This window comes from Halictus rubicundus, chromosome 2 (genome assembly GCF_050948215.1).
Source record: "Halictus rubicundus isolate RS-2024b chromosome 2, iyHalRubi1_principal, whole genome shotgun sequence".
Taxonomy (NCBI): domain Eukaryota; kingdom Metazoa; phylum Arthropoda; class Insecta; order Hymenoptera; family Halictidae; genus Halictus; species Halictus rubicundus.
In genome coordinates this window covers 23687975-23707888 of record NC_135150.1, presented here as the reverse complement: position 1 = coordinate 23707888, position 19914 = coordinate 23687975, and the positions used below count along the sequence as shown (strand labels likewise).

The 19914-nt window shown below is 43.7% G+C and overlaps 1 protein-coding gene across 2 annotated transcripts in view; it reads left to right on the top strand.

Annotated features, from left to right (window-relative positions):
• Hil (peptidase hillarin) overlaps positions 1-5704 on the top strand; it is a 35450-nt gene extending 29746 nt beyond the window's left edge. For both annotated transcript variants that reach the window (XM_076806072.1, XM_076806071.1), the window contains exons 7-12: positions 770-996; positions 1095-1316; positions 2500-2649; positions 2784-2973; positions 3435-3692; positions 4041-5704. In XM_076806072.1, the coding sequence (XP_076662187.1) occupies positions 770-996; positions 1095-1316; positions 2500-2649; positions 2784-2973; positions 3435-3692; positions 4041-4352 (1359 nt within the window). In that variant the 3' untranslated portion in view covers positions 4353-5704. The remainder of the gene's footprint in view (positions 1-769; positions 997-1094; positions 1317-2499; positions 2650-2783; positions 2974-3434; positions 3693-4040) is intronic.
• Positions 5705-19914: the final 14210 nt, after the last annotated feature.

Genomic DNA, 19914 nt, shown 5'->3' with positions numbered 1-19914 from the left:
CAGGTAGAAATTCGCAATTTGCGCTCTGGATAGACGTAGATTGGACTTTTTGGAAACGCAAGTGACCACTTTTCAACTGCTCGTTGCAAATATTGAAGCGCTAATTTAGCTGATAATTGCAGAGAGATTCTCTTAACCCATTAGCGCCCATTGTACTCGCCTGAGTACAGGATAACAGGATTATATTTGTTTGCTTCTAGCGCCATCTAAGATTGACAAGATGTTTTGTCCATCGTTCGCTAAAATTTAAAAACAAAATTCTTGGGCGTTAATGGGTTAATTTCTGGACAGGGCAGACGTAGGCTCTGGACAGACGTAGCAAAGACATGTACAGACACGATGTTTAAGACGTAAAATGTCCAGAAAAAAGGCATAGCGTAACATAGTGAGACAGTCAAGGCCAAATACCTGCCGGCCCCATTAACTGGTAGAGGACCTGTTAGACCTTTCTGTCAATAATCAAAATTGTCTACTATTTTCTGATAATTTCAATGCATATTTTTATGACTCAAGTATAAATTAATCTGTGGTATGCATTTAGGGGCGATACGTTGTTTCACTGAAATGGTTGTTGTCCTTAACTCCTGGGGGGACGTAGCCAATGTGTTGGGGTGGCAAGTAACGCCGCGCGTCCTGAAGTGATCCTCCTCCTATTGCGCACGATTTATAGTGCAAACATTCCCGACGTCTGTCGGAGAACACACCGTAGATTAGGTACAGGGATTGACTTACCGATCTTCACACCCTTTCTTCTCCGGCAATAAATCAGGTGGCCCAAGAAGATCAAAAAACGTTCACGGACCTGGTGCGGCAGTTGGTGAGCAGATGCGGATCCGATATAGAGAAGGCGAGGACGATATTCCGATGGATCACCGTGAAGAATCTGAACACTATGCAGTTCGACGAGAATCTGCGCGGAGACACGCCTATGGGCTTGCTGAGAGGGATCAAACACGGGACCGAAAGTTACCACGTTCTGTTCAAACGACTGTGCAGGTACTCCATCCCGTGACTCGTGAGATTCTCGACCGTAACGTATCCGTGATTCGGTATTTATTGAATTGCGTAACCGAAGGGTTTTGTAATGTTCCCAGCTACGCGGGGTTGCATTGCGTGGTCATAAAGGGTTACAGCAAGTCGGCTGGCTATCAGCCGGGCGTGTGCTTCGAGGACAACAGATTCCGGAACAGCTGGAACGCGGTTTACGTTGCCGGTGCATGGAGATTCGTTCAGTGCAACTGGGGAGCACGACATCTCGTCAATGCCAAAGAAGTTCCTCGTCCTGGCCAACCGAAAGCCAAGAACGACAGTCTCAGGTGACTGATCTCTTTCTGGGGAACAACTATACCTGGCAGAAAATATTCTGTTCATTATGCAACTTATGAAATTATCACCGAAACAATCTGGGAAGCGGAAACTAAAATGTCGGGAAAGATGAAAAAACTTTAAGAGTATTAATATATTAGTTTCATTATATTCAAATTATAAGCGAAAAATATAAATTTATATTTAGCTCCCGTGTCTTACAATTGATGCATAAAATTTTTATTTGGTATAATAATCCGGTCTAGTGATTGCCAAAAGGAATTGTTAAGTTGTCTCATCCAGTACCTTTCAGAAAACGAACATATTCATTCGTACATCAACGCTTTCTTCATATACGACGAGTTTTATTATTACATTTGTTTTCATCGTTAATGGATACATTTTCTATAGACATATTTGTAGAAGCGTAGTAAATGCTCATTTAATTATCTCAGTCGGTAAACTGTTCTCTAGAACGCATTAGCAATCTCGCAATTACAGTTCTGCTTAACTGTCCAAAATTCCGTTCGCGAATGGTCACAGTGTAACGTTTACACGACACATGTTTCGCACAGCATATTCAATTCGCTCCGCCTTTATTTCCTCGTACACGAAGACAATGTTTGCTCAAGATCTTCGCATTCTTGGTTCAAAGTGTTCGCCCAGAGAATGTGAAGTTCACCCTGCGGCAACTTTGTGTTCCGCAGACGTTTACATTTTAGAAATTTCACGCGTTTGCATTTTAGACTTTCAAAACACTCGTATGTTTGCCTTCAATGACCTGTCGGTCGGGAGGAAGGTCATCCTAATATAAATACTGATACTGCGAATGTCTATGCAAAATAAAAATTGCATCAGTTGCAACAAAATTCTTTCTTGCTTTGTTAATTTTAATATTAACACTATGATTTATTTTACGGCTACAATGATTAGGACTTCTTTGTCGTTCCTAATTTCTCAAAAGAAAAACAAGGTTTATTATATGCTCGTACATTCTTCAGTGGTTATATATCGACAGCACCGAAATAGAATTTTATTTAAAGGAAATTAATAATTTACGTATTTAGTACATTCTGTTCGAACTCTTCGTCATGAGTCTGACTCGCTTACTCATTTTTGTCATAAATGCATAAAATCTGCAGTTTATTAATAATAAAAAGAATATGTACTCAATCGATTGTTTGATATTTTTAGATACGAGTACGACGATCACTACTTCTTGACGGACCCGCGGGAATTCATCTACGAGTTCTTTCCTCTGCAGGAGGACTGGCAGTTGCTCAAACAACCGATTTCGCTGAAAGACTTCGAAGAGCTGCCTTTCGTGCGATCGTTGTTCTTCAGGTGAGACGTCGTCCGGAGATTCGCGGTGTGAAATTATTCTACAATTATTTGGCCGACCCCAATATTTGTCGTCTCAATTTATCCAGCGAAAAAAGAAAAAAAAAAACAGCGTACGATTTATGTAAATTCGACAGGTACGGCCTCTACTTTCCGGATACGAACACGAATGCCGTTATGTACACGGATTCGACGGGCGCCGCGACCGTCAGGATAGCGATGCCGGCTCACATGCAGTCTTCCCTCATTTTTCACTATAACTTGAAGTTCTACGACAACGACGGCGACGGATATGACGGGGTGTCGCTGAAGCGCTTCGTCATGCAGGTAATCGTCTCGCAGGTCGATCGAACTCGCCCGGCGAAATTGAAATTTTTCCGCGGCCGTGTGCTTAATTACCCGCACGCCCCTTCTGCGAACTGTAACGATTCAAAGCGGCTCCGCGTCTGAAAGAGAAAAGTTGCTTAACGGGAGCTTGCTGCTAATTAATTGCCAGGAAGTGAAATTAATTATCCGGTTGACGCTCACAAAGGAATTGTTTGCGCGTTTATCCAAGCAACGAACTTTACTATTTGCAATAATAACAACGTTCTCCGAATAGCTCTACCATGTAATCTTAACAGAGCGAATAGTCGCGGGGACTCTGTAACGTTTAGTCTCCCTTCAGTTTTACGCCCTATTATTCTCGGCAAATAATTGCGAACCGCCTGCAGTTGCTTTTCGGTAGAAGCAAGCTTCCGCCGCTTCGTAGTCGGCGGATGTTTCAAGTTTTCTTGTTCCGTTGACAGTCCGTAGTTGGCAACATAGTCGCGTTCAGAGTGCACGCGCCCTGCTCGGGCGCCTTCCTCTTGGACATCTTCGCGAACGCGGTGACGCCGAAGGAATATTTGACCGGCGAGCCCATGAAGTTCAAGAGCGTCTGTAAATTTAAAATCGCCTGCGAGGAACTGCAGACGGTGATGGTACCACTGCCGGACTGTGCTAGCGGCGAATGGGGACCGACGAAGGCTACAAGGCTGTTTGGCCTTATACCAATTACTGATCAGGTAACCGAGTGCCAAACGTTGTCGAACCAGAGAATCAAAGTCCACGACTCGTCTGTCGCAGCTTCCACCGACGACCGGTTCTACTAGCTATTTTAAAACTTTCTTACACTCCATTTCGGACTGCATTAACTTTACGAAACTGCGCGCTTTCGAAATATTTGTGGAAGGAACAAAACAGTTCTGAAACCGGCTTTGGAAACTGTGACTGGGTCAAAAAGCATTGCTCAATCTGACCGGAGAAGCTGATTAATAACTCGACAAGACTTGCGTCGAGTAAAAATCAAATTTAGCATGTCAATCTTGAAACGTCGAACTGCTAATCGCCGTAATATTTTCAATCGATAACAGGAGGCCCTGGTGTTCGCCGGCCGCGAGCTAGAGATCCAGTTTCGGATGTCAAGGCCTTTGACCGACTTCATGGCGACGTTGCACAAGAACGGGATCGAGGAGAAACGGTTGTCGAAGTACGTGACGCACTCGATCGCCGACGACGACGTGGTCACTTTCTCGATCAGCTTCCCCGAAGAGGGTCAGTACGGCCTGGACATCTACACCAGGGAGTCCACCAGCCCGACGAACGTCCCCCACGACGTCACCGGCGAGAAACACCTGCTGACGCACTGCTGCAAGTATCTGATCAACTCCAGCAAACGGAACTAGACGGAACGACTCCAAACAGGGTTCCACTACCTTCTCTATTTGCACAACTGGACAATTTTGTTGGCGCGATGGCGGAGGAGGTTCGCGGTAGATCATGAAAAGGTGCTGTAACTTCTCTGTTTGATCGCACCGGTGTTCCTCCGTCCCTTCCGCCGAGGGATTCAGAAGCGAAAGAAACTAATCTTCTGAAAGGTTAGCCCCCGCTTGCCAGTAAATTACCTGTTAACTAGGGATACGATCGCGCGAGATGTCGACTAAGGCAGAGAAAGTGGAAAGAGGTGCACGCGGAGGGTCTCTGCGAGGAATTTCCAACGACTTAGCGGATTGCTGCGGTTTATCGAGCCATCGGAGTATACGTTTTTCACGACTCTGCCAGTCAGTACCATCGGAGAACGTAATCGTCCTCGGTTTGAACGCATTCCGCTCCAGTTTCGTTTTACAGGCAACAATAAATACGACGCGCGCGCGGATGATGTTGTAAATATACGAGCGAGGGGAAGATCCAGAGTCTCGAGGAACCTCCTAGCAGCAGCCCTATAATTCCCGGTTGACGCGCTACCTCCACGTTCCCCGTAGTTTAGCAACAATAAGCACTTAATTGTTCGTGGATAATTACCGGGGAGAGGCGTCGCGACGCGAGCGCGCCGTTAAGGAGCCACGCGATATCGCGCGGCCGAACCTGCTCGCCTAAGCTGTATTTAATAGGAGCCTTTTATTTAACTCGCTGATGATTTTTCCATGGCCATTGTCGGCCCGTGTTACCCCCCGCGAGAAAGTTCGCAATTACAGTTAACTAGCTCTGGAGATCGCGCGGTGCTCTGCCCGGGCCGAATTAATCAAACTTTCTCGCCCCGGTTACCGGTCCGAGGCATTAATCCCAATTATCGCGTGACCGTTTTAATTCAATCCCGTGGAATCGCGTTTCGCCATTCGTCCCGCGATTCTAAGTGGCGCCGCGCGATTCGCCAGAACCGCCGAACACGTAGGGGAAAGTGGGATCAAACCGAGACGAGGAGAAAATGGCAAAACTTTGAAATTCACGAGGTAAGCGTCATTAACACATTATTTACCGGGCGATTGTTTCCTCATTCTTGAAAATCTCTGGTCCACGGTTAAGGACCTTTCAATTAACAGCAATAACAATTTCAATCGCGATCCAGGAAAAGTTTAGGAGTGGTATGTGAAAGCACAACTATTGAAAGTACCATTTATACAGGGTCATCCGTTTTTAAACGGCCAAACGTCAACCAGCTATAGAGGACCCCAAATGGAACAACTTTCACCCCTAACACTTTTTTTTATTCGAAGTTATTTCGTTCAGTCTCCACGGCGTGCCCCATGTAAAAAAAAACCAAGATCCAAAGGTCATACAAAAAAGTTGACTGAATAAAAAAGATGCCCCTATTTATTTTAAACCAAACAAAGGAAAAATCATCAAGATACATAATTGCAGTCCTAATATATTTAATCTTAAGTGAACGCAAAAAATGACGGGTTTTTGCAATTATCTAAAAATCAAGACCGGAATCAAAAAAAGTGTTAGGGGTGAAAGTTGTTTCATTTGGGGTCCTCTATAGCTGGTTGACGCTTGGCCGTTTAAAAGCGGATGACCCTGTAGACTTCCGGTAGATAAAGTGTTAATATGAAACACTATCAATATGGAAGCTTGCCAAAAGTAGAACAATTTGTTTTTTCTAATGACAAAAATGACTAGATTGAACGTAGACTTTATTATTGCAATATATGCTTAAATAGAGAAAGTCGCACCATCATTTGTCATGAAACGATTTTTATTACTTCAATAATTGTATATAAAGAAAGTAATACCAGAGGAAGAAATTTCGAAGTTGTTCCTGTTAGAGAAAATGTTTATTCCGCCCAAAGATCCACAGTTTATACATAACAAAAAGTATTTTACGTGATTCTAAAGTTTATAATCGGTCCGAAGTTGCAAATGCACCGAGTCCCAATTTTCCCTAACTGTTGAATCGCGTGAGGTGCTGTACAAGTGTAAATTCTGCACACGATCGTCTTCGCCGATTCGATCAAGAACAAAAGGATCTTTTAATTTAACTTCGAGGAGGTGCGCGCTTCGTTCTTGTAAGTTTATTATGCTGTTTGTGCGTTAACGATTAAGGATTCCTATCTCTTTTCTACCGTCCTCTTTTATTTTTTTTTTTTAACGAACAACCGTCACCGTGAAATTCTGGTCAGCTAGGAGACGCGATGAAATGGCGGACGTGTTAGTCGCCGTTGGATTTCGCGAAGAATAAGCAGCGACGAGAGGGGTTATTTATATTCGTGGATGGTCTAGAGAGCTTTTGGAATCGCGAAGTTTCGCGGTTACGGTGGTTTTCGAAGTTCAGGTGCTATACGTTACTCTGTCACGATTAGTTGCACAATTCTAGTTACGTTTGGACGCGCGGAGCGTAGGCGTGCTAAACTTTTCGCAAACTGACGATTTACGATTCGTTACGCGGATCATTATGATGAAAAAATCAACGGGGAATCGTTTTTCAGTCTCGGGCCCGGCCGCAGATATAATTTTAATGAAATGAAATCGTTCGGCATTCCTACGCTCTCTACGATCTAACGCTCAGACCGAACAAAAATTGTTTTCTAGTAATAAAAAAAAGTATATATATATTTGTTAATTATTGTAATATTAATAATTCTCTCCTCCTTGTTACTCGGAAAATAATTACGACGCTTCTGTCGATCCGCATTCCCGGTTACCGTGGAATAAAATATAACTCGAGCTTAATACCCTTTCTCATTGTTTCTCCTTAACGAGTATGTAAATTAATTTTTATACCTTACCGCAAACACGCAATAAGGACTCGTGTTCTTGTAAAAAAAGAAGAATGGATTTAATAAAATTTAATTTTATGGAAAACAGCGACTGTGTACTCTTTATGAAATTGATATCATCAGTTGTTTTAATCCACCATTTTTCCAACAGGGATTTTTACGTTGTTTGCATGATTACGAGAATTAAATTCTCAGAAAAATTTTTCGTCAAGTTTTGCGGTGTGAAAAGTTTCCTTCGGCGCTGAAGCTTATGCGAGTCGCCGCCGAATGGCGCCACCGTTCACTTTCTTGAATGGGAGTAGCGGTTGCGTGTTTTAACCGGTGTCAGTGAGGAATGAAATTCGTCCAACAATTTAATCAATTATTTGAGTTAAATGTTGTTTGCAATGTGCATCGGTGTTCAGAAAAGCTGCAGAGGTGTTCAGCACGCCGTCCGGTAAGTTGTGCATTCTTAATTATAACGTGCCAACATTTATATGTCTCTTCCGGAACTTGGTACCTACGAATAGGTTATTGTTCCAAGTACTATTAGACGATATCAAAATTTGGTACTACATTACTAGATTTTGGTACAACATTACAATTTTATAGTGTTAAACATGTTTAATAGGTTAAAGGGACTTAATACTAATCATGCACTGCACATAGTGGCTTTATAAATCGAATTGTATCCCGACAAGACAAAATGTCGACAAGTGAAGTGTGGTACCACAATTCGATTAGAACACCAGCCGATCTATTTGAATTAGGAAATACAGAACTAATAGCGTTGATTAATTTTGTTACGGTGCGAATGTTTACAATATGGTTGTAATTGAATGTTTGTCCAATAGTATATTGACATACTTTTCGGCAAGCATAGTCATAGCAAAGAGACAAGTACGTTGATAATGGCAACCTTTTGAATTGGTAGCTTCGCTCTTGGTTTTCCCGCCACAATACTTAGCGCTTCTAACTGCAGATGGCAGCACTACTCCTCGTATTTTGAACTTGATGACATTTATTTCAACAAATATTGTCCTTTACCAATAACAGTAGTGTAATAACAATAGTATAATTTGTGTTCTATTATTATTTCGTCTACAGTTATACAGAAAGCTAATATTGTTGCCAAAATGCAAACATCGAATTAACTGTACTTTCTATATCATTGAAAATACCGAAATATTTTTCACAAATGTTTGCTCGCTGGTTAACGACAACATATATAAACAAAAATTAATTATACGACTGCTTATGTATGCCGCTAGAATGTATTCCACATAATATGCAAAACGTGTGAGCACTAATGCGATCGTGGGGTGCGCATAAAATTTTTATTCCCATGAATGCGCCTTATTCGTTCGAGTATCGACACGAACGTATGAATCGTCCGGCACGAATGCATACACACGGCCATTTTCTAATTTCACGCAGCCCACGGCCGCAGAAACTACTTAAAATGCACTCGCAACCGAGATCTCGGCCCGCTGCCGACCGCATTACGCTGTTTTCTCATAATTGTGAAAAGTTTCGCGGTCGTACGTTTATTAAACGCCGTTTCCGGGTTGCTGCGCCCTCGGCCACCGTCCGGCAGCAATTTTTCCCGGTCGGGGTAATTCAGACTACCCCTTGCTCGAAATGCTACTAGGGTTGCTGATCCTCGGGCAACCGCAGTTACATCCTGCTCGTGGATTCCGTCACGCGCGTCCTAGGTTGCAAATTTTACGACCCTCGACGATTACTCTTTCTCGCCGGCCATTACTCTGGACAAATTCTCCTCGTCTTCCTTGCAAATCGCTCAGAATTAACCCTTCTTTGCGACCCTCGACGATTACTCTTCTTCTTCACTGTTCCTTGTTAATATTTAAACATCAACCCTTGTTCCGATCCTTGACGATTTCTTTTTCACTCTTTCGTCCGAATAAAAATATAAAATCAATACAATTAGGTTAATTAGAGTTGCTTAACCCTTAAGTGCATAGGTAAACTAAATATTAGGAACATGAATGCATACATGGGGTCCATTGAGTACCCCACTTACCTAACTCCTTGCTAACTTTGATGACAGCAACAATTTATTTCTGTAAACACATTAAACATAACCTAAATATTGTGAACTCTCAGTTCACAAATGGCGCGGCTAAAAATGTTAACGCAAAATCCAACACTGGGGTCCCAACCTTTGCGGACCCAACTCATGCATTTAAGGGTTAAAAGAGTGACCATCATATAATTACAGGAAGCGAAACATATTATTGCTTCGAAGCCAATATATTTAATAAATATTCTTCACGCAATACATATAAAATTTTTAAACGATTCTTCGTCGATTTTTTGATATTCAATATTTCACGGTGGGAGTCCAACAGAGGAATGATCGCACATTTCCGGGAAGCGTCTTGTCCTCCAGGAAGCGTTTCGAATAATGATTATTTAAACAACGCAAAGTTCGACAGGTTTAAGCCGGGGTAACGGCGAGCAGTGGGTGGGGGCAGTTAAAAAATCAATTTCAACATTTACAGGCAATTAATGGAGCCGGAAGCGGCCCGACGGTTTATCGATTCGCCCGATGTCCCCGATATTAGGATGGCTTTTGAAAGTTAAACGACCGTGCGACATAAACCGTACATTTTGTAGGGACGTATCCTCCTCTCTCTCGCCCTCCGGGGCGTGTGCAGTAAAATTATACTTTATAAAACAGCGTCCTCAACATCGAAAACCGACTGGCCCCGTACACTATACAGAAATCCACCATCCTCTGTATGGATTTACGATACATATTTATCAGCGGCCTCGGTGCAACCGTTCGACGGTTTATTCGGTGGACCGTGGAACGTGCCACGGGATTGCACAGGATGCGATCGATTCAGAAGAAAATCCACTCGCTATTCGCGTAAATTAATTCCAAATACCAGTCCCAGTTTTGAATGCGTTCCTCTGTTCACCATCTGTTTATAAATACGCACCAATACGCTGCGACTATCATGCACAGAATTTTTGATCTTCCGAAACATGGAGTAGAAAAATGTTTAAAAAGGTTTAGGACTTGTAATTTCTTTCTAGAATATAATAAAACCTCTGATAGGGCAAAGAGAGTTCGAACTTCAATTTTTATAAATTTTGTATTGCGGTGGAAATTGCAATATGGATATTAATCTCTTTGCAGATTTGCCTCATTTAGAAAGAGGCTACCCTCGCGAACACAGGCTACAATTTCTGTTGACAATGTTTAACGATATTAAAAATCAACCGAGATCCATCGGACTGAATCGTTCGGTGAAACGCTCATTTAGAGAGAGGCTACCCTCGCGAACACTGTCGGGAAGGATTTGTCAAACCAGTTTCATCTGAAATATTAATGCGAGTCCCCGTTCCGATGCTCACCCTATATCGCCTCGGAGCCACCGTCACCGAAAACTAATTATCGAACCGGTCCCGCGTATTATTCTCCCGAAGAAATCCGCGGCATAAACGGAGTGGGGGGTGGGGGGAGACTCGTCTCTCAGAGTTGCTAATTAAATAGCCACCAATTCTGGCTGTCCTTTTCACGGCAAGTTCGCGGGACAGGAAAGGGACGAGATCGGACGGGAGACGACGGAAGAAGAAAGTTTTCTTATTCCGAGCGGCGCGGAAAGAATGATTCCCGTAATTCAACGAGTGCCAGGCGCCACTTTGTGATTTATAGGACGCTAAGTAGCCCATTGTAATTGCAGATCGGGCTATTTAGTATTGTATTTCTATTATTGTAAGCTCTGTTCAAGAGACAGCAGAAAGAACAATCCCCGGCTGAGAATGGGATTACCGTAACGAAACAATGGAACGCTGAAGAGGCGCCCTAATGATTTCGATGGAAAATTAAGAATCGAACAAGCGTCAGGATTCGGTGTAACAGACTCCGCGGAACTAACAAAGACGTTCTTCCTCGAAGGAATTAATGTTTGGCCCAAGATTGATCGGCGACTTACATTTATATATTATTTATTTACTATTTTTTACTTGATTTAAGTGGGTAGGATAGGAGCGGAGCGAGGATGGAAAGAGGAGGCGAATTGTATTAAACATTGTAACCCCGAGGGGATCAATAATAAACTACTATACTATACTATACTTGATTTAAGTGGCGATTGAAATAATCGCGGTGATCAGCGAGTATTGAGTACTGCTGTAAGATGCAATGGTGTTTGTATGATAATAATTACTCAAGTTCACCTTCAGATATTGAGGTTCGGGTCCATTTCGACCCAGGATTTTAACAGTTCCATCCACATTCAAATTTTTTAGTAGCTCGTTTAAATGATTCATAGCAGTTCCAATAAGAGGATTAACATATTCGTACCAAGATTTAATAGGTTTACCCTCTGATGATGGGATTTGAGTCCATTTTGCCTCGGGGGTACAAAGGTTCCATCTAAATTCTAATTTTCTAGGAGTCAATTTAAGTAATCAGCATTATATTTGATCCAATGAGGGAACAATGTTGATTTCGAAGAATTAATTTGAGAAACACCCAAAAGAAAATCTTTTCCTTCAAATTACAACCATCACAAGAATCCTCAACATACCAATTATTTCTCAAGAAATCTATAATTTACGCAATAAATTAACCAAATACTCTTGAAGCTGGAAGATGCAGAGTCTGCGCGGCATTAAAATGCGTGGTCCACGCGTCAGGGTTCGAATAAATCGTCCGGCCCCGGGGTCCGGGCTGGTAATAGGCATTTTTCCGGGGAAGCAAGAAATGTTTTTAAAAAATCTGACTCACGGGCAGCCGCGGACGCAAAAGGAAACAGCGAAGCCTCGCTCTGCGGAGGCAAAGCCACGTCGCATTCCGCGGAAAGAATAACGCGTGCTTGCGGCCTCATCCGGCACACCTCCGAATAATTGCGAGGCACGTTCCGTCGGCCTGTCTCTGCCCCCCCCCCGCCCCCACCTCTTTCCCTTACGTGCGAGCTCGCGTTTATTTATCGTCGATTGTTGTCGCGTCGGCATCAGAGGCTCGCTCCGGCAACTTTTTCTCCGCTCGTCCCCACATTAAAATTCGTAGACTTCGCTCCGGGCCGGGGGAGTGGCACCCTCTCTGCTCCGCTTTGCTGCTCTCAGCTCCGCTCTGCTCCGCTCCGCTCCTCTACGCGTCCTCCGCACGAAACCGCTCGAGTCCCACGCAACTGTGCAAATTTCACAGAGGCACAGTACGATTCGCCGCGATAGACTAGTCCACTCTCTCTCTCTCTCTCTCTCTCTCTTTCTCTTTCTCGTCTTCTTATCAACAATCGCAATTGTGTAGAACTCAATTAAGCTGATCCGTTGGCTCAGGCAACGTAGCACTTACTCCGTTGTTCGTGTCCGAGCGAATGTCGTGTCCGAGATCGAGAAGGGCAGGTCTTTCGCAGACGAGCAGCTAAATCCCGCGTTCTAATCACTATGCAGGTTTGAAGATGTTACACGTTTTTTTCATATCTTTTTAAAGACCTTTATTGAAAAATACAAACGAAGACAAACGAAGCTGGTTTACGGTGCGAGGTCGGCTGGTCACTGTTCGATGTCCTTGAGGTTTTGTTGGATGAGTGGATCCGAGTGGGTCCGAGTGGATCATCAAGTTTGTTGTAACAACTCTGTTACTTCTATCTCGGATCGTATGAACGATTGGGTGTACGGGTGGACATCTAACGGTGCGTTTGACATAGACAAGATTCATTCCAATATCCCTGGGACTCGAATGGTCAAAATACACAGTCTACATTACGTGGACACGCTTCATTGTTGCGTTTTTCTTTACCGGGCGATTTTTAGCCGCACGCCCGCCGTGTCCTCTAATCCGGGAGTGAACGCGAGGGTGGAAGGATCTATAATGCATGCCGTGCGTCGACCAAGGGCATTTCCAATCCTGAAGCGACCCCCGACTCGGCGAGATAGCGGCTGGAAACGGAAGGGTGAGGAAGAACTAGGGAGAGAACTCTAGGAACATCGGGCATCGAAGTGGCGCGGCCTTTTTCGAGGGTGGCGTGACGTCCTGAGTCACACGCGCGAAACGACTTCCACCCCCGAGCACACATACCCGAAACGACTTCAACCCCCAACACCTCCCCCCACCCGGAAACACACACCCCCGAAAGGACTTCAACACCTGAAACACACACCCTCGTAGCATGTACCTCCGAAAGATCTTCAATCCCGACAACACACGCCCCCGCATTACACACCACCGGAGCACACACCCCCGAAATACGTACCCCAAACTGACTTCAACCCCTGATGCACATACCCTTGCATCACACACTACCGAAACGCATACCCCGTAAACACACACGCTCTCGCAGTGCACACTTCCGAAACGCACGTCCCCGAAAAAACATACCCCCAAAATGGCTGAAACTTCTGAAACGCATACCCTTACAACACTCACCCCCGCAACATACACACACCCAGAGTGTACAGCCCCGAAAGACGCACCCCCACGTTTGTCCTGGATCCGGCGTCGATCCAGGCAACGTCATTTATTTGTAATACGCGAGGCACGATATGCTCACCCTCGGCCCCGGACAGATAAGGGCGCGTTTTCACGCTCGACCAACGAAGCCGCGCGATGATACATGTCCCGGGCTGCGTCACCCCCCTTTTATTCGCGAACGACGCCATCGAGACGATTCCGCCGCTTCTTCTTTCGGTAGAACCACACGGACGACCACCACCAACCCGGAATCGAACGGTGCATTATTTAGCGGGGGGATCGGAGGTGAAAGTAATCTGGCTCCCCTGTAGATCGTGGCTGATAGATGCTCCGTGGATCGGGGACGATAATTGGCCCTCCGTAGAACCACTGTTCTGGTCGAGGTTCTGTCTCGATCGACCGGCACGGGAAAGGCATCCGGGCTATCTTCCGATGAGAGATTTGTTTGGATAGATAACTGGCCGAGCACCCGGATCGAGATTTTGGGATGGCGTTGTGCTGGCATGGAGAACGCGTTATTTTAGTTTGATGTGTACAGTATATTAATTTTAACGTATCAGCGTGTGGGCCATAATCGGTGAGCATATTTTAATTATCGACACCGAAACTGGAAAGTTACATTTTTACGAAGTTATACTTCTACATATTTTCACTGCACAATTTGGACATTTCGTCTGCTCCAGAAAATTTCGTTTAGCTTTAATCCCCGTCAGTCGCTTTTCGTTTTGTCCATGTAAAATCGAGCGTATTTACTGGCATTGCGGTTGAATATTTAGCGATTTATGAAACGCGGAGGCAATGCGAGAATTGTTTCGAAAGGACACTCGAGTGCGAAGAATATAATTCGGTCTACTTGAATGTACCACGCTGAAGTGGATGAACTTCTAATGCTAGTCGAAGTAATTGCCGTTGCCGTGTTAAATATCTTCTGTCAACTTGGGGGGATGAAAAAAGGGCAGGTGTATGTGGTTCCCAACGTAGGTGTCTCCCAGGCCGCGGGAAACGCAATTTTCTTTTGATCCCCATATGTATTCTGCTATATCTCCGTGATATTTACGTTTTAATGCATAGAACGACCCCGAAGCCCGATTACTTAATAAATAATCGTTTCATACACGGCTCCCTCGGCATTCCCCTCAGATCACCGTTAAAAATGCATGCGGGTCATACAGATCCGCGTTCGCGATCGCGCGAGAGGGATTCACCGAAATTAAGTCAACTCAAGGCAGCTTTCCGCCGTTGAGTCGCCTGAATAAACCAGACCCGGTTCCGATCGAGAACAGAATCGGGTCGAAAAGCTATAAAATGTTTGCGACGTGATCGCGCGCGGAACACGGATTATTAAGTGTCATCGGCATCGGACACACATTTCTGTTTGTCCAACACATTAGTCTCCCACACCCACGATAACTAAATGGCTTTTCCTCGGATAAATGCTTGTTTATTATCGGGACGGTTATTTACCCGTTATTTGAATTATTTATCGGTCGATGCTTTCGCGTTGTTTGCGACTTTTCCGATGCTCGTATTTATTTAACAGAGAGATATTAATAATTGTTTACACCGAGCGGCAGTGTTTTATGAATAAATGTATATTATAAATATTTCCTTTCCATCTCGTTGCGCATACATAATTCCCCGCGATTCCCGATCGAGCATCCTCTGAAATATCTCCGGCCGGCCGTTCGCCGGATTTATTCGAGTTAGTAACTGTTAATGTCGCGGACCACACACACGGGGCATAGTCTTTCGTTTAGAGATTTAGACAAACAGTCGTGCCTGGTCAGTTTTTCGAGTTTCTCCGACAAATATTTGCTTGGAACTCGTTCCGCCACGGCGCTGCAGGCTCAAGATCCTCGTCCCGTGCGTCGAACAACTATCAGAACAAAAGTGATTGAAAAATACAGCCCGGAAACCGAGTGTTGCCACTCAAAAATAGAGTGTTAAGAAAACAATGTTCGAAGAGTAACAGGAATCATTTCAATCCTGCCCAATTAACGGCTCGAAGCGACTTTACGTTCGGCGATATTCTCGCATGAATTGCTTCTCTCAGTTTCCGTTCACCGATCGGTTAACGAAGAACCAAAATTGTCTTTCTCAATTTCTGTCAATAGTCTTCACCTGTCCAAGACACTGTAACGCTGGCTATAAATTCTTCTGACATTTCTTCTGTTTTATATGTTCGTTAAAAATGCATAAAATCGCAGTTCAGTGATCAGAATTACTTCGTGCTTCATAACCTTCAACAAGAAAAAGAAAACGTATATCTACGTCTGTGTACTCGAACGATTAAACACCGTCGACAACAAAATAGAATTTTACATCGTTTCGATGCAACATTTATAACACACATGCAGTTCCTGTTAAAACACTTCGTCACGAGCCCGAATGATTATTTTCGTAGAAGAGGTTAATTTAACTTTCACCCGGGCAGAATGATCTCGCCGTCCGGGCAGGTATTTATACGAAATTACGGGAGCAACGGGCGCGACTCGCCTAATAGGGGACATTACCCTAAAAGAATATATTTTAATCTCCTTCCCGAAGATTCCCGGTTTCCGGAATTACCATTCCATTTACCGTACAAGCGTCCCGAGCCAGATAATGCGGCAAACTTCCAGCGGTAGCTGTTCCTCCGCCGGTTTCTCCCGTCGCGGAAGTTTCATCGTCGAAAAGTATCCGCGGATTACTATCCCGGGACAGATATAAATTCATACGGATGACGAAGTGGGGAGCCATTAGTCGCCTAACGCGGAAATCTAAGCCCGCAGCCCCCGCAGCCGCCGCCGGAGCGAATCTTTTCATTTGCATGTCCCGAGGACGATCCGCCTATTTGTTGTACGGCGAAACTTTTCGACGGCCAATCATCTCGTCTGAGGGGTGCACACCCTCCTCTTCTATCTCCGAACGATGGACGTTCGTATTTCCTTCTTGAGAACGGTCGGAATGCTCGCGCGATTTCACTGTGGGGCTTCCGAGACAATTTCATGTATAAAATAATGAATAATAAATGGAAGGTTGCGTTCTACAGGATTTTATTTCTGACTGTATTAACCCTTAACCAACCAATGCCGTTGTATATACTGGCTCCAATGCCGCGTATATGGCGGCAAAAAGAAAAAAAGAAAATAAAATATAAATACGTATAAAATAAAATATGAATATTTTCCTTTCTATACTTGATATAAAAATGTCCACAGTTTCTGTTCGTATGAAAAATTGCTTGGACCTTGGTGGGGAGTAAACTTGAAATACTTCCGGACGGTTAAGGGTTAAACCTTTGCACTCGAAGCTATTTTAACTCCGAAACGAAACATTTCTTCCGACATAAAATACTTCTCTTCTATATACTTTTTTTCGTGTTATACATACGAAAATGGTGCAATTTACTCGTACAATTCTGAAGTGTTCAGTAATTTATTAAATACAAACAAATTTAATAATGTAAAAAATATTTTGAATAATGCTAAGGGTTAAACCTTTATGGACCAGAACTTTTTCTGTTGTAGATTCCACCGGAATTAAAGGAAACCCTCAGTGACAAAAAACACTTAATAACCAGAGAAATCACATTTATCCGAAGACAAACGTGGTTGCAACTTTCATAAAAGTTTCATAAAAGAATATAATAAAAGATCCTACGATCTCTCTTCCCTTTAAATTCTGATGGTTGAGTCGCTGTTTCAATAGGTTAGCAGCGTTGATCTTACAGAAGTAGGTCAAAAAATAGCCGAGGCGAAAGGATTTAAATAAATTTCGCTGGCATGAAATCGTCGAAAGCATCCGGCTGGCGAGGGTTAAGAGATCGAAGCTCGAGCAACGAACATACTCTCTCCTCCCTTTTAAATTCTTCGAATCTTTCGAAGATTCTGAGGAATACCTCTGATCCTCTATCCGAATCGATTCGACGAATCCGCAGCAATTTCTATCCCCGGGCGGGCAGCCTCCGCCCCATCGGAAGATCAATTCGATCGATAGCCGTTAGATTCGGTAGATTCGGAAGGATAGGACATCCGGTGTGCACCGGTGTGCACCGGTGTGTCCGCTTGTGTCGGCCACGAATTTCCTGGATGCGCACGTTTCCCGCGCGTCCTCGCGCTTAGAAAAACCGTCGGCCGCGATTGGACCGCAAGATTGCACCTTCCCAAATGAACCGTGCGTGCCTCGGATTGCACCGGACCCTTTCCGAGCGAGCCCCTCTCTTCCAGAAGGGCCCCTTGAATCGTTTCACTTTCTTCGGGCCGTTTCTTGTTAGCCATCCACCAGCGGGGGAACAGATGCTCCTGGATTTCAGCGATCGCGGCTGATAACCGCGGCAAGAGGAAATAGAAAACAAGAGGTCCCGGTCTCTCCTTTGTGTGGGAAAGCAGATGCGCTCCGCGAGGGATGCGATTAGGACGCTCTGTTTATGGGATGGTCACCCCCGGACTCGTTCAAAATATCTTGTACCCTCGCCATACTTGACTCTTAATTGCCGGCTGCGGCCTTCCGCGAGCTCGGTGCGCGTTATCAGATCCCTTGCAACAGAGCAATCTTTACTCCCGATCGAGCATCTTCGCTTTTATCGATCAACGCTATCTTATTTTACGCGCTTAACGTCGCATTGTTCGCGGGGACAGTGGCGATTGCGAGTTCGCCGATCAGTCGGTAATAAGTTTCTGCTTTAACACTAGGCTCACCTGACTACTTTACATTGCGTTTGTAAAAATAAGAAAATTGTATTCAATTAGATTGTCAGCCATTTTTATTGTAATTGCCCGATCTTTGCCGGTTTCCGTTGCGCGGAAACTTGGACTTACGGTCGCGAAATATAGTGATAGTATATGTCGCCAAGGCCTCGATGATAAACGTCGCGGAATTATCCTTACTATCGCGAGGTATACCCCGTGAGGGACCACGGCTCGGGTATGCCTCCTGGACGATATATGACGCTGGCATGACCCGTGTTGTTGACACATATCGAGAATTCACTGTAGTCGTCGAATAACTATAGTTTAGTAAATGGAACCAACATTGGTAACATGAAATTTATCAAAGCGAAGTACTCCTAAGAACGCACCCTTTGATCCTAATAAAAATTAATTTTCACCAACACGTTACAAATAATTTCATGGCCTGTAAATACATTGGAAGATATTCTAATAATTTAGTGGCTAGCTTAATTAACTAATTTAGTGACTAATAAGAGGATACGGAATGTCGACACGGGAGGATTTGCCAGCAACAAAATCAATAATAATACGACCACGGCGAGATCAATCGAAAACGAAGATAGAAACTACGTGCGATTCAGAAGTAATAAATACCGAGTCTACAATGGCTATACAAAGCCTGCTCATTTGGTATTTAACCCTTTGCACTCGAAGCTATTTTAACTACAAAACGAAACATTTCTTTCGACCTAGAATATATCCCTTCTATATATTTTTATTTTCATATTATTCATACGGAAATGGTGCAATTTTCTCGTTCAATACTGAAACGTTTAGTAATTTATTAAATACAATCAGATTTAACAATGTAAAAAAATTTTGAATAATGGTACAGCAATTTTTAGTGCCACCTTACAGTCGCCATTCGAGTGCTAAGGGTTAACACTAGAACTACCGAAGCAGTCAAAATGACTGGTGGATGATTTTTTCTTTCACGATTAGTGAGACTATGAAAACGTTCTCAAATTTTTTAATATATCTCTTCTTTGGAGTACACGTTACCATAAAAATCGTATGAAACCCGATCAAGTTCAATCTTGCTGTTATTATAAAGGGACAAGTCTAAGTCACGTTTATGGCTGGGTAGTTCTAGTGTTTTTTTTTTTTTTTTTTTTTTTTTTTTATTTATTAAGCTATAGAACCCCACATGGGATTATTAGCAGCATGCACATGGCTGTGCATGCTAACATTACAATACATAGGTGACTTAAAAACTAGGATTGAGACAATATAATGAGCATTTTCGAGTACAAAATTAACATTAAAGATATAAACAGTGAGATTTAAGAAATGAGTGTATGAAAAACAGAGGGCAAAGAAAGGGTCCGCACAAAAAGGAGTCTATTGCATAGGGTGGAAAGAACCCCTTGTTGCAAAGTTTGCGAATCAAGGCTTCTCTGTTATTCTCAAAGATTGGACACTGCCATAGCACATGATTAGGATCCTGTACCAGACGACCACATGGACAACCTGTGTCAGCAGCAAGTCCAATCTTAAAAAGGGAAGCCCTTAGTTGATAGTGTCCAGATCGAAGTCTATTAACCCAGCAAATGAATTCTCTAGGGAGCCTGAGGTGAGTAAACCAAGGTTTAGGCCCGGAATGATAGAA